General features: G+C 42.7%; 1 protein-coding gene across 3 annotated transcripts in view; it reads left to right on the top strand.

Moving 5' to 3' along the window:
* Positions 1 to 11,314, top strand: part of LOC118411920 (cilia- and flagella-associated protein 54-like) — a 31,063-nt gene extending 19,749 nt beyond the window's left edge. For 2 of the 3 annotated variants that reach the window (XM_035814438.1, XM_035814429.1), the window contains 25 exons: positions 105 to 191; positions 575 to 697; positions 972 to 1,028; positions 1,352 to 1,503; positions 1,759 to 1,916; positions 2,126 to 2,217; positions 2,350 to 2,428; positions 3,197 to 3,414; positions 3,765 to 3,927; positions 4,104 to 4,279; positions 4,604 to 4,765; positions 5,014 to 5,185; positions 5,455 to 5,565; positions 5,815 to 5,923; positions 6,183 to 6,393; positions 6,685 to 6,855; positions 7,279 to 7,381; positions 7,585 to 7,746; positions 8,064 to 8,293; positions 8,394 to 8,537; positions 8,682 to 8,853; positions 9,277 to 9,306; positions 10,033 to 10,265; positions 10,454 to 10,528; positions 10,683 to 11,314. In XM_035814438.1, coding sequence (XP_035670331.1) covers positions 105 to 191; positions 575 to 697; positions 972 to 1,028; positions 1,352 to 1,503; positions 1,759 to 1,916; positions 2,126 to 2,217; positions 2,350 to 2,428; positions 3,197 to 3,414; positions 3,765 to 3,927; positions 4,104 to 4,279; positions 4,604 to 4,765; positions 5,014 to 5,185; positions 5,455 to 5,565; positions 5,815 to 5,923; positions 6,183 to 6,393; positions 6,685 to 6,855; positions 7,279 to 7,381; positions 7,585 to 7,746; positions 8,064 to 8,293; positions 8,394 to 8,537; positions 8,682 to 8,853; positions 9,277 to 9,306; positions 10,033 to 10,265; positions 10,454 to 10,528; positions 10,683 to 10,802 — 3,510 coding nt within the window. In that variant the 3' untranslated portion in view covers positions 10,803 to 11,314. The remainder of the gene's footprint in view (positions 1 to 104; positions 192 to 574; positions 698 to 971; positions 1,029 to 1,351; positions 1,504 to 1,758; positions 1,917 to 2,125; positions 2,218 to 2,349; positions 2,429 to 3,196; positions 3,415 to 3,764; positions 3,928 to 4,103; positions 4,280 to 4,603; positions 4,766 to 5,013; positions 5,186 to 5,454; positions 5,566 to 5,814; positions 5,924 to 6,182; positions 6,394 to 6,684; positions 6,856 to 7,278; positions 7,382 to 7,584; positions 7,747 to 8,063; positions 8,294 to 8,393; positions 8,538 to 8,681; positions 8,854 to 9,276; positions 9,307 to 10,032; positions 10,266 to 10,453; positions 10,529 to 10,682) is intronic. The other variant, XM_035814446.1, reaches the window with a different exon arrangement.
* Positions 11,315 to 14,221: the final 2,907 nt, after the last annotated feature.

Below are 14,221 nucleotides of genomic sequence, written 5' to 3'. Positions count from 1 at the left end.
TAGTTCTAATCAATTACACTTTCAAAACAGAAAAGGGCTCCCAAGGGAAAGAGATGGTAGTTATTCACAAAGCTTACTGAATTCCTCTTCTCATGTATTTCCAGGTGTTACCCCTGCTTACCCTTTACCAGTACTTTGTGACTTATGTGTCTCGGGACTTAGCAAGGGCTGTCGATGGCAGGATCTTGAAGGTAAGAACTTATCTTCTGGTTTGGATAAACTGGGATGCTCTTAGAATTGCTCCTGTATCTGATTCTCAGGCTTTTCTGGTGATCTGTTGGACTTTTACTGATTAAAGAAATCTACACACTCAGAGCATTCAGTCTTGTATTTTGAGCACGTATTTGTTTTCACAATCGTGTAAAGCTCAAACCTCTTTCCAGCTTTCTGTATTTCTCCAATTGTCCCATTCATGGTTTAGACAGCAGAGACCATAGCATTGTTGACACATTGGCGCAGATGCTTTTTCCTGTACAGTTTTATATCATACCACAGTTTAATTTCCCTTTTTATCAATGACCAGATGTGAATGTCCAACGTGTTGACATAGTGATGTTTATTTCTTGATTGACAGCTGCGGGTCCTGACGGACCTAGGCCTGTACAGTGAGGCTGTTGTTGTTCTGGCAAGACTTCTCCATGGGGACAGGTTACCCCATACCAGCAACAGTGGCTTCAGGCAGGTGGAGTCCAAGATGGTAAGAGCTGTAACATGTGTCTTTGGTCCTCATCAAATATGGAAAAAAAATCAAGAGATATAGTAAAGCTTTCCCATTTTTCACACATGATCTACCAGAAACAGATTTTACACTTTTGGTATCCCCTCCACTTGACATAAAATATGTGCAATAATTTGAACGCATGCTTTTATGTAAGATGGTTACACATAAGATTAATATAATTACCTTGAGGATACTCCTTGTTTTCAAGGGTGCCTGATTTAATGCTTTGCTGTTTCTCTGTTCATTCCAGAAAGCTCGGAATAACTTTGATACATCCAAGCCTTTATCAGAGCCTTGTAATCTTAAAGTGAGTATGTTTCTCCTTGCTATACCTAGAACTTATTTGTCATGTAGCAAATGATGATGCTACTAAGTTGCAACGAAGAAGAGGGCCCAACTGACATATATTGTAACAATAACTGGCTTTTCAGCACCATGGAGGGTATTTAGATAGCACATGCTGGAGTTGTTAAATTGTGCAGTTTTATGACTTGTACTCAGGTTTACCTCACCCCCAAGGGCTGTCTGTCTTTTTCTGTGCATGTGTGTATCTGCACTGCAGTTTCTGTATGTTCCATAGAGAGGATGAAGTCTGCTATTTCTGATTGTATTGTTGCAATTTGTTTCCAGACCCTGGATTACCTGTGTGAGCGGCGCCTGACCACATCATTGGCTAACCTGTATGGACCTCACCTGACATGCCACCTGACCCTGGCACAGGCACATCTCATCATTGCACTGGCTGACACCATCCACGCACTGCCTGCCAAGGAGGAACCCATGTGGGTACCGCTCAGTGACATGCTTTGGATTCTTACTTTTGTGACATGATAAGTTACTCTACTAGCAACAGTACATCTATTAGATTTGAGCAAGTGTCATGCCAGTATCTCTGTGGTCCCCTCTTCCTGTTTTCTTGTATGAACTGGTGTATACATATATAAATGTGACTTCTATTGTCTCTATGTGAATTAAAATGTAAAGATACTCTAGAACGTGCCATGCCACAGATTTACCAGGTTCTATAAACTTTGCAGCTTGCCAAAGATTGGAGAGGATCCTTTCGGTCAGGCCGCACTGGGGCGCAGGAAGTCTATCATGGTGGGCGGGACGGAGAAGTCCATTGGTGGGACAACCAGACAGCCACCACCCACTTCTAAACGCGCTGCTCCCAAGACTGCAGATGAACTACTAGGTAAGTCTTCAGTGTCTACAGAAAGAGCCAAACAGATACAATGATGTAAATCCATAGTAACACTGTTACCTAAATCCTTAAATATTTTGATGGATATTTTATTTGGTAATGTAAGTTGCATTTCATTGTCTAGATGTGCCTTTTGTCTGGTGTTCTTGATTATTCTGTATCCAGACTTTGTATCCAGACTGATTTTTATCATTCTGCAGAGTCTCAGAGTTTGGATAGTTCTTCTTCTGATGAAGAGGAGAGTCACAGGTTCAGTGACAACCAGGGAAACATCACCCCATCTTCCATCAAGGTAATAACTCTTCAAACACCTGGCTGTAGAAAAAATATAAGATTTTTTCCAGTTCTCCATTGCAAATACTTTGCAGAATACCTTGAAGTTTTATTGCCCTGTACTTCAATTGTTCACACTTGTTGGTTGTAGGGCATGCTGTTGGCCACAGCTGACCAGATGCTGCAGACTATCTGTGACAGTATCCTGGAGAATGTAGATCCTGAACAAGGTAGGCTGGTAGTGTTGGTGAAACATTCATTGCTCGCAGACACATTGGATAGCTGGACTCAGTAAACACTGGAATGATTGGAACATTGACAACATTGTGAAGTAAATTCAAACCAACTGCTTTCATCAGAAAGTGCTGATCAGCTTTTAGTTGAATGGTATGCCCGTACACTATGCTGAGGTTATCTAACAGACACATGCAGAATTAGTTGAAATCAATAGTTGACTAGTGGATGGATCAGGGCTTTAGCCAGCTCAAATTTTTTTTCCGTCAGCCAATTACAATCGTCGCGAAAACCGCGAAAATTAATTAGAAGGACTGAACTGAGACCTTGAAAAACAGGTTTTAATGAGATTATCGTATGCGAAAGAGCGCCGACACACATTGTCAACAATCATAACAATAGCAAGACAAACAGTGTGTGGCTTTTACGGCCGTGGACGGCGTCCCCAAGCCGCCTGTAGCTTCCACCAAGGATTTTTGTCCGTCAAGGTTGACGGATTGGTTTTTAAATTTTTCCGTCAGACGTAGCAAATTTCCGTCAATTGACGGAAAAACGGACGCTGGCGAGACCCATGGGATGGATGGATGAGAAATGCTCTCCAATGGAGCACAACAAGAACTGTGTGACTTCATGGTATTGGTGTTTCTTTCACTAAGAGTGCCCAGTTCTGTAGTGTCAACTGACATGTGATTGATTATTTCGGGAATAGGAAGACTTTTTAGATTAATTCTCTGGATCCTGTTTGAAATGTTTTCTGTCCGTAGGCTCCAGCAGCTTAGTGGCATCTGAGTTGGAAGTGGTCGTATGGAGTAAACTGGATGTAGCCGCCATCCAGAGACAAAGACAACACTCCACCCTGAGTGCAGCTACAGTACTTACAGCACTCAAGCTCATCCAAGATGCTGACATATTTGTAACTTCTGACAATAAGAAGGAAAAGAGGAAGACTTCTGCCCTGAGGAGGCCAGAAAGTCGGGCACAGGTGGGTGTCCTGGGGCTGGATTATTAGATTTTGTTGTCTTACTCAATAGCCATTACATGGAACTTAAGGATCAGTGCTGTTTAAATTGATAAATACATGGCCAGAATTATTGACTACAAATTCTACTTTGGTAAATAAAGATACAGAAATTTGTGAAAGGATGGGAATTATAAAACTCCTGGAAGTGTTTCTATTATATTAAAAGTTTGCCTCATTGCCTTATCATTGCACAATACATTGTACTTTTTCAACAGGCTTGGTTACATACAGGTAACTCTTGGTCTTCATGTAGCAAATTGTGAAGGGGTTATTGCTGCAACTAAAATTATTGCAACAATTACTTCCTGCAGGAGGAAGGTGAACCTTCTGTGACGCTGACAAAGCCAGAGGACAACCGGTTTGAGTACCAGGACAACCAGAGCAGGACCCGACTGGACGCTCGGCTGTGGCTGGACTGCAGGCTAGCACTGGTCAAAGGGCTGTCAGGTCAGCTGACCGGCATGGGTATAATTGGTAAGTTATCAGAACTTTTGAAGGCAGAAATGTTATGGCATAGTTTGCCTTCTTTTCATTTTAATCATTTCATAGATTTTTCATTTTTACCTCTACCGTACTTGTCTTATGCTAGATATTTGCACAAGGAAACCTCCACCTGTATAGATGATGTAAGTTTCCTTACCATTCCCCAGGTGAAGGTGAGAAGAAGCAGATGGATGCAGGCAGTGCGCGGCACTACTGTGCAGAGGGTCTGGCGGAAGCAGAGGCCTGTGGGGATGTGGACATGCAGGCAGAGTTCCTCCTGCAGTGTGTGCTGTTAGACGTACAGGAGGGACATCCACTGGAGGATATCAGACAAACTTTGCAGGTACACCGGCATGACTTCCTTCCTCTGAGAAGACTTTTCACATGGTGTTCACTCAGATAATGCTACAGTGATGGCATATGTACTTTGATAAATGGATTTTCTAGCTTGCCAGCCTCCTAAGATTTCAGCAGTACCGACAAATTTGGGGTTTTGAAATTTGTTACCGACAATATATTTTTAGTAATAATACCCATAACATTTGTGGCAAAGTTTAAAAGATGAACTGATAAGAAGGTCAGGGCACATAAGTATATTGGAAGCCTCCATGAATATGATCTTACCAGACTGAATGAGATCATTTTTTTAATGATTTCCCCATGACAGGATATCATCAACATGCTGCATGGGCAGGCCACCATGTCACCCCCTGCCTCACTGCTGATGGTACAGTCCATGGTCCAGCTGGCAGACTTGCAGGCGGGCAAGTTGTCGACTGCAGAACGGCTGCAGATGTACACACAGGCACAGAACATCTTACTGGACCAGGTCAGTGCTTGTAAACTGTGTTGCATGCAGAATTCAGTGATTATTAACTTGCATCTAATATAACTTGAAATGGTCCTGTCCTTGCTAATGAGGACTAATAGAGTACTAATCTTCCTGTGAGTTAAAAGTGGATCTAGATACCATATAAATGCCATTTTATGAACATGAACCTGAAAAGTGCCATTCATAGGCTCAAAAATTTAGTTTTTCCATTCAGCCACAAACCTTTTTCTGTCCTTATCTTTCAGATGATGTTAATAGGTGACCGGATACAGTATCATGCGAGTAACCCTGCCTTTGCTGTGCCCATTGGTCCTCTGAAGAACATCTACATCCCACATGTTCTCCTGTTGGTCAGAATCAAACTGCGTATTGCTCATGTGCTGATCCGGCAGGCTGCAGAGGCTGGGCCTCTGGCAGGTGGGTAACATTAGGGCTAGGTATATTATCCTGACAAATATTACTGTCAGGTGCTTTATAGCACAGGACATGATTACAGTGGCATTAGATACAGATGATGATGGTACCATGTTTTTCAACAGTACATGCCATGCTTTCTTTTCTCTCTCTCAAGGTAATAATAATGACCATTGAAGTGACTTCTGTAATTTCATCCACAAAGTTGCCTTTACACTCCTAGACTCTTGCTAGTTGTTTCGTCCCCATCTTAAATCTGCTTGTGTTTTTAGGTTCTGACGTGTGGCTCCCCCCTGCCACTGTTCTCACCACCACCCTGGGGCTGTGTCGGGCAGCAGCAGACAGGCAGCCTCATCTGGAGGCAGAGATACTGCTTCAACACGGTGAGTTTGTCAATCTCTAGATATGCAGGTGTTTGGAAAGTGAGTTAAGTTCCAAAGCCCACAAGTTCATTTCACAATCATTAAATTGTAGTGATATGCTAGTTATCCTATACCAACAGTGAGTTACAGTAGATATTTTGGATAAGATGGCAATGCCACTAAAGCTAAAAATGAAAAGTTCCAGTTCTCAGCCTTCATGTGTTGTCTGATAGTAGTTGGTATTTATGGCTTATTTCACCTCTTGTGCAGGCATGGTGCAGCGTCAGTTGAGCCTGACTGGGAAGTACCCACCCCGGAGCGTGGCTGCCACCCTCCTGGAGGCCATCACCACCAGCCATGCAAGCAACCATGATCTGGGGTATGTCAGTACAGATCTAGATTTCAAATAGAGGTGTTATGGTTGTAGTCAGGAATGAAAATTTCTCAGCTTGGGAGAAACGGTCAAACTTACTGAAGACTAAAGTTATATTGTATAAAACTGTGTGTTATTTATGTCCATCATGTACTGAGTGCAATAAAGATGAAGTTGAGCTGTCTTAAGAGGCTTGTCTAGCTTCCTGAAAATGGATGGACCTGTTATCACCAACAGTTATCAAATCTAATGGTTTTCTCTTCAGACTGATGAGGCAAGCATACCTGGAGATAGCCCTGACCTTCCTGCTGACCACTGGTGCCCTCAGCAGGGTGACCGCTGCACAGAGCACAGACCTGACCCCAACGCCCTCACAGTCACAGGAGCCTGTCTCTCCCACCAAGTCTGTACCTGATGCAGACGTCCCAGAGAGCCCCAGTCCCAGACTCAAGGCCAAGCGGGCAGCTGCCCTGAAGGTGACACATTCTTAACATTTTCTAATTTGTGTATTTGCTGGAAATTTTTGTTAGGCACTTTCAGCTGTTGACAAATTTTGCGATAAACTTTGTCCAGCTTCAATGAAACTGATGAGGACATGGAAGACTGAAATAATGTTTTATGATAAAAATAAAGTGGTTGTAGATTAAGTGTCACCAGTGGCCAAATAACATTAGGAGAAGCTTAAAATCACTATTAGTGTTGGGTATCCAAAACATTCTGTCAGTGTAGCTGATAACATAACCAAATGCTCTTCCATCCTCACTCAGGCCAAAACTAGGGAAAGGGCTCGAGTCGTAGGAAAGATTGGAGCAGCCACAAGGAACAAGGAAGAGCGTGAACAGGACAGAGAGAAGAGAGCTGCGTGGCTGGCCATCAGGTGTGCTGCTGCCATCGCTGATGTACAGAGGGCCAGCATGACTCTGGCAGGAAACCCACAGGTGGGCTGGCTATATTTTTGTTATTCTGTTATCATGGCATTTACACTTTTAGTCATTACACTGTTGGATATATCTTGTTAGTTCCATTTCCTTTTTGCACATTCCAATTGAAGTGTTTTAAACATAAAAGAAATTCAAGTATTGTAGTTCTTCAAGAGTAAATCCTTGACGTGGACAGATAGATATAATTGAGTCCTTTACCTGTGAGATACATGAGTAATTTCTAATTACAATCCTTTTACAGTATCAATCATTACATGCAGACATACATGTTGAGTACACTCATTGATGGTGCAAGTTGTAGACATTCTTTTAAACCATTATTGAATTAACAATCATTTTCATGCACATTGATTTTGGCGATGTCGATCTCTGAGTATACATGTTTTACTTGACACTACTGCAATGGTTTCATGTGTGCAGGTTACAACACTGGCAGTGAAGCAGAAGGCTTGGGCAGAGATGCCTGAATATGCCCTTCTGGACATGGTCAGCTCACATCTGTCTGTTGGCAAGATGCTCATGGGTAAGTATCATCCTTAATGTTGTACTTCTTACCTAGAAGAGCTTGAGGAAGGCTGGAGACGTCAGACCAAATCTCTTTCTTCAAGACCTGGGGATGTTCAAGAAAAACATCAAGATGTAGATATTTTCCTAGATACCTAAATCGACACATTTTCATATTCAATGTTGCAACTCTAAGATAATCTGGCTCATGTTTTTTCTAAGGTTCCAACCTGGCCTCACAGTTGTCTGATGTGGACAAGGATGCAGATGAACTGGCCAGAGATGTGATATCTCGGACCAGGGCTGCAGCCAGACAACTGAGCTGGGTCCACATGCTGGGGTATGCCAGCCTGCTGCAGAGTCTGGCAACAACTGCTAACACAGGTAAACCATTGGTGTAACATAAGGAACCATGCAGTTAGTTGGCCATTGTTAAAGGCCATTGCTAACATTGAATGGACTGGAAAGTACTCATAAGACCTGCCGATGAAGGTTAGACATCCAGCTTATAAAATATGCCAAAAAGCGGTAAATCAAGCAACTGGATATGATTTTGGAAACGGTCAGACATTTCAGATAACATCCATTATCTTTTGTCAGTGACACTAGGTGTCACTGTGTGACCAGACTAGCAAGTAATTGTCCAAATTGAAGTAATGTTACTATACATAATCTGAAGAAATCAACATCTTCCTTCTAAGGTGCAGCCACTGCTGATGGGGAGACACAAGAAGACAAGTCTGACCAGCTGTCAGAGCTGAGTGGCATGGACCTGGAGAGTACCTATGGCAGTGTCAGTAGCACTCGTGACCTGGCCAGATCACCCCTGTTTAGCAGTGGTTTGGTCCTGCGCCTGACCCAGATGCACAAGTATCTGATGGCCTACCTGCCCATGTATGCTTCGCACTGTGTGGCCCTCAACACACCCAAGGTACATCTGTTTGATATGATACAAAGAGAAGTCTGTATTGTTTGTATATCAAATATTGCCACAAATGTACTATTACTGACATGTACACTGTACACCACAGGACCTGGCCCTCCCCCTGTTAGAACCAACCCCAGATGTGAGCCTGATCTCTGTCAGCTATGCTGGCAATCTACTGACAGGTCCTGAGACCAAGACATCAGGGGATCCACCACCGTCAGTGAGCAGAGAGGCATCACAGACAAGGGTCAGTACTTGCTTTGTAATATCCTGATAAGATATAAGTATAGCTGGTGTCAACAGCAACAACTGTGTACCAAGATTATTCTGCAGAATTGACCTTGAAGATTTAGTGACTGAGAGTATAACTGAAACCCACTTCTACTTGTAGGTAGTTGAGAAGGAGGACCTGTCCTTGCTGGCCCCTGGTAAGGAGGAGCTGAGTCTACAGTGGTACCAGCCGGGGTTGGATGTACATGGTCCAGAGGACAGACAGAAGGTCTTACTGCTGTATGCTGCCAACACACAGCCCATCAAGGCAACACCTTTCTCCAACACTGTTGGTAAGTACAACCATCTACTATCGTTGATCTGGGCTCAAGTCTTCCAATCCTTTGCATTTCTGTGTCTAAAATGTTTATTAACCTCACAATATTTGTAGGCACAAATGTAGCATAGCAAAGCCACTCTTTTCTCTATGGATCTGTATCTGCCTTGCTTTAATAACAGTGACTTAACAACATGTATAACAGCACCTATCTTAAGACAAAATGCACCTTCATATCATGATTGTTCTCGTGTGGTGGGATTGAATAATATTTTCTGCAGTGGAAATAGAGATTAATACACTGATCTAACAGATAGATATCACCAACATAGAATACTATATATAATCATACTAATTACTAGTACCAATCTAACCATAACCCATTTTTGATTACTTCCTTACTTGGCTGCCATCACAAATGCTGATGATATCCTTCCAGAAGGTAAAGAGGATGATATCATTACAAAAGGTATGGAAAATATTGTATGTAAGATGCACATGACATTCATGTTCATACATTGTTTGTCACATCAGTTTCATGCTTGGTCGAGTTTCTTTGTGGTTTGTTCAATGATAAGTTGCAGCTGTTCTTAAACTTTTTATCCAACACAGAGAAATATCTAAAAAATTGTGAGCAACTCTCGGGTACTCTTTGGGTAACCTGACCCATTCACTTCTGAACCAATCAACTCAATCAGAGATATCAGACTTTATCTCTTTACTCATAGAGCTTTGTGATCATGTAAAATATGACAAAATTGGCAGCTCTGCAAATGTATGGCAGTGCTTCTAGGAATTACATAAACACATACAGATGGACGCGCGCACACACACACACACACACACATATACAGACGAGCAAAAAACAATTCTCTTCAGTTCCTTGGGAAGTAATATGACCACTAGATCAATTGAAAAGGTTTTTTCTCTGTGTTGGATAGCCTGGTAGTTCAAAGGCTTTTGAAGATTCTGCAGTTTGTTCATGTTTGATCTTTAAACACCTGAATCATGCACATGCACCATATTTTGATTCATTGCAGTTGCTATATTGATTTTCAACATGTGTGTTCATAAATTACCACAAATTCAAATTGCAGGGCATGTAATGTTGAGATGTGAAAATGTGAGTAACAGTTCATTTGATGTACTTAACATATCATCACAAGGACTGACCACACAGCCCTCTCCCCTGCAGGTCTCCTGACAGGGCAGATCAGGGTGCCCCTGGGACAGCTGTTGGACCTCCACCGTAACCTGGCCAGTCAGAGTCAGCTAGCAGACATGTCTCTAGGGGAAACCCCCACCCCCAGGCCTGAAGGGGGGTCCCGCAACACCACCCCTGTGCCTGACAAGGCCAAAGGTGGCAAGAAGGCTAGAATCAAGCCACTGTCTGCCAAGGTTGCCAATAGGAGGGATGAGCAGCTGGAGGTATGTCTGACTCAGAACACACGCACTTCCAGTCTGCTTGTGGTGTGTGATCATCCATGCTTTTAGATTTGTATACTATACTGAATATTGTGAAATCGTGAACTATACAAACCTGTATGCATACTCAAATGTACAGGTCTTAGCTCTTAACCATTCTGTTTGAATGAAAATGCTGTGTTTGTTGACAGGTCCTGTTGAAACAGAGTGTGACTGATGCCCAGAGCCTGATCTCCCTTCAGACTGACCAGGAACCAGTCACTGAGGTGGGTACTGCCTGCAGAAACTGTCATAAAGTATCAAGCTTTGTACAATATGTTGTCCTAAATACCATCCTGCATTTCTGAAGACTGCTTTGGGTGAAAATATATAAGTGCAATGTCTTCAGTGTCAATGATACTTTGTCAATTTTCTTTGCAGGCTCCATTCTCTGTCACTTTGGAGAACATTAACCACCTGGAGAAGCTGTTCAACCCTGGGTTTGGCTGTACTGTGAAGAACCCTGAGCTGTCAGGATGGCTACTGAGCAAAGTGCCATGATGCTCAGCAGTGTGAAGCAGAATTTAATAGCTTTCTACACATTACATTATCTCTTAATTCTAGTGAAACCAAATTTAATGGTTGTTACACCAAGTGCTTCACCTATGTAAGAGGTTGTATTTGAAATTATATACAAAGAAAACCTGTGTTTGATTTCCCATTGATTTCAAGTTAGATTTAAATGTTGGTTTGATGTCTACAGGCATACCCAGTCTGTACATATTGTATTGTCATGTCTGAAGATGTATTGGTTAGTTTGATTTGTCATCTTGGTGATGAAACAGGTGGTAATTTCCATCACATTGTATGGTAGGATTGTGATGCTTTCCTAGAGGAAATTTGTATTTGTCTTTCTGGTCAAAACAATGAATGCATTGGGATTAATTAGTAACCATTGTAACAGTTGGTCATTTATGAAGAGCATGATATTGATATCAATCAGTTTTGCTTTCTCCCTTTGTTTGTTTTTTTGAAAATGTTCATGAAATTAAAGCACATCAGTGGATACGACACTTGTGTCTTGTCAGCCTGCCTTTTTGCTACTCTGTTGAAACTTGCCACATAGATAAGGCATGTACTTTCTGTCCAAAACTTTTCTTCAACCTGCAAACTTGATATCTTGTAAATAAAGAGAAATTATCCATATGACATATTGCATAAAAAGACAGGAAGACTCCAGTTTTGTTTTTAATCATGCCACCTGGAGATGAAGGTCTGAACTGCACCATGCAATATACATTCACATATATTCTATATACAATACAGTGCATGTTGCTGTTAAAAACAGGATGCCCCGGATGCATGTGTATCTATTTTATGGTCATACCAATGTAACAGCCAGCTCATTTTATGTCCTCTAGTCTTCTCAGTATGTGGGAACAGATTCCGCCATAAAACGGAGGATATACAGGAAATGCTCTCCAACAGTTGATGGCATTCAGCACCAAGGACAGTAACATTTATGTGACAATTATTCCAGGTTCCGAGTGGCTTAAATTTGAGTTCAAGACAGGTTTGCTTTCCTTTTTTTACCACAAAACAGTCAACAATTGAGAAAATGATATGCTTACGTCCCTGCTAAGAGTTTATTCCCATAGGGGTGGTGACAGTTGACATGGCCAAATCTACTAAGCATATATCTACTAGTATCTGTGACGTACGTACAGCTGCGACTCATTGCAATTGCGCCTGGTGTTGGTTGACTAAAATTAAAAACACTTTTTGACATTTGCTGAAGTTATCGTTTTCTAAAGGCGAATCACTCGGATGTTCTCTACAAGTTCGGTTGGTGTTTTGCACGATCCGTCAGTAGATCCGTCAGTATCTCCCTGGGTTGGGAATGAATCCCCGCGCGTGTCGTGCCGTACAGACCTGCAGACTAGTAGTCTGTCACCAGTCTGACACTCCATTTAGCCCGTCTACCAGCTCGCTAAAACGCTAGGGGCGGATCGATCCCACGGGCCATATCGCACGCTGAGTAGTGCAATGGCAATGTGGAATGGTAGCGACAGGTTGAAAATTTGCTTTGTGACTTCTACTTTGAGCGCTACGGGTTCTGGCCGCCGGACCGAATATTGCGACAATGCGCGTCGCAGTTTGTTTCAACAGTAATCACATGCCCCCACGAATTCATATGCGATGTGAAAAAGATCTGTTCATCTTTCACGGTTAACTTTGTAGGGAAATGTGCAGGGTGGTGTCGTGTGTAGAAAGTGTAAATTAGTAGGAAACTTTCCATGGGATGAGCGGATGTGATTCCTCTGTCATGCCCACTCAATGTTAAAAGACTCGGCCATTAAGAGCTTCATGTACCTCTCATTCCCCTTCATCTCAGATAAACGCCGCTCCTATCTCTGAGGTTTTTTCTATCCTCATGACTTGTTAATGGTAGTCACGTTTTCCGGACGACTGTGGGAAGTGACGGCCTTGACAAGGCAGAGTAGAGGAAAGGACGGCGGATAGCTCTGACAGTTAATTGGCACAAGGGGACGGAAGGGATCGTCACATCCCGACACCGCCATATGTCGCCGTGGCGCTGTCGTGTGAAGAGTCGCGTCATGTCACGCTCCCATCCTGCCCACTTCACCCCACGTTTAGCACCCTGACACGGGCTGAACCGGGGGCACGGCGCGCATTTGCCAGGGAATGGGCCGGCCTGCAAATGGTCACACATCAATTATACTGATAGCTTTTGTTCCCTGGTGGTATTGGGTAAAGAAGAGGTCGGAACACGGAATTGCTCTTAATGCCCTGTTGCAACAGCACATTCAGAGGGAGCATGACCCGAGTTTTCCTATACAGCGGGGAAAATTGCCGGTGGAGTGACGTTAAGTAAAGCTTATGACTCTGTTCGCGGAGGAGTTATGACCCTATTACGGCGGTGCTCTGCACCTCATGAGCTTTCTAGTCATATTATTGAAGTATTTCTGTGATAAAGCCGCCCAGAAATCGGGAGTTTTGAAGTTGAAAACGGATACAAACTTACCTTTGACCAAGTTCGTTACCGTAGAAATTTCGAATATGTGAATTAAACACGCCGCTACCCGTGAAGTGGTCTGTGAACCAAATTCTGCTGAATATTTATCTCTTTAGAAAGACGTTTGTATCCATTTTCCTTGAAGTCCCGAGATGATTGGAAGTGCGTCAAACAGTCTGGCGTCCGGTAGAAAGTTTCTCGGGAAAGCGCCGAAACGTAAGAGCTATCGCCCCCAGGTTAGCAGCAGTGGCGTTTGATATTCAAGACCAATTAATTCATTCACCAGGAGATTACCGCCGATAACAGTACTGAGACGGGCGAGCGGGGGGCTTTCTTCACAGTATGTTTGAAATTTGATCCCTGGGGTAATTTTCATATAGACAAACATCTAGCGATTCTACGTTTTGTCGTCTTTTAGGGCATGTACAACATGTAAATATGCTGCGAAAAAAATTCTACGCGCTCCTTCCTGAGATGTTTGAGGTGTGGAGACAAAACGAAAATCGAAACACAAAGGGGTGCACCAATGTTGGGAAAGGCAGTTGTACATTGGTGCATTCGGCCAAAAATAGTGCACGCAACATATCAATCGGTCACTGTACATGTAGTGAATGACGACTTACAAAGGTTTGTCGGACACCAGATATATCACAAACTACACCCATGTACTTCACAGTAAGACACAACAAGAGTTTCAGGCCTGAATATTACTGTACAAAACCCGAACGCTCCAAACCCAACGTTTAGAAATACCAATGACATCAGCGCGCTCATTAATTTTCGCCTGATTTCAGCAACAAAAAAATTTTTCTTCTGCAGGGATGGTCAACATGACGATAAAGTACCAAAATGAGCAAATATATTGTGTTACAGCCTAATAACTGTACTTGTAGAAGTGACACTTGCGAGGTTCCCAGTACTGTAATAGTAGAAATGTAACTTA

Source organism: Branchiostoma floridae, chromosome 1 (assembly GCF_000003815.2).
Source record: "Branchiostoma floridae strain S238N-H82 chromosome 1, Bfl_VNyyK, whole genome shotgun sequence".
NCBI lineage: Eukaryota > Metazoa > Chordata > Leptocardii > Amphioxiformes > Branchiostomatidae > Branchiostoma > Branchiostoma floridae.
Note: the sequence above shows the minus strand (reverse complement) of the source record. Positions and strands in the feature narration are given on the sequence as shown.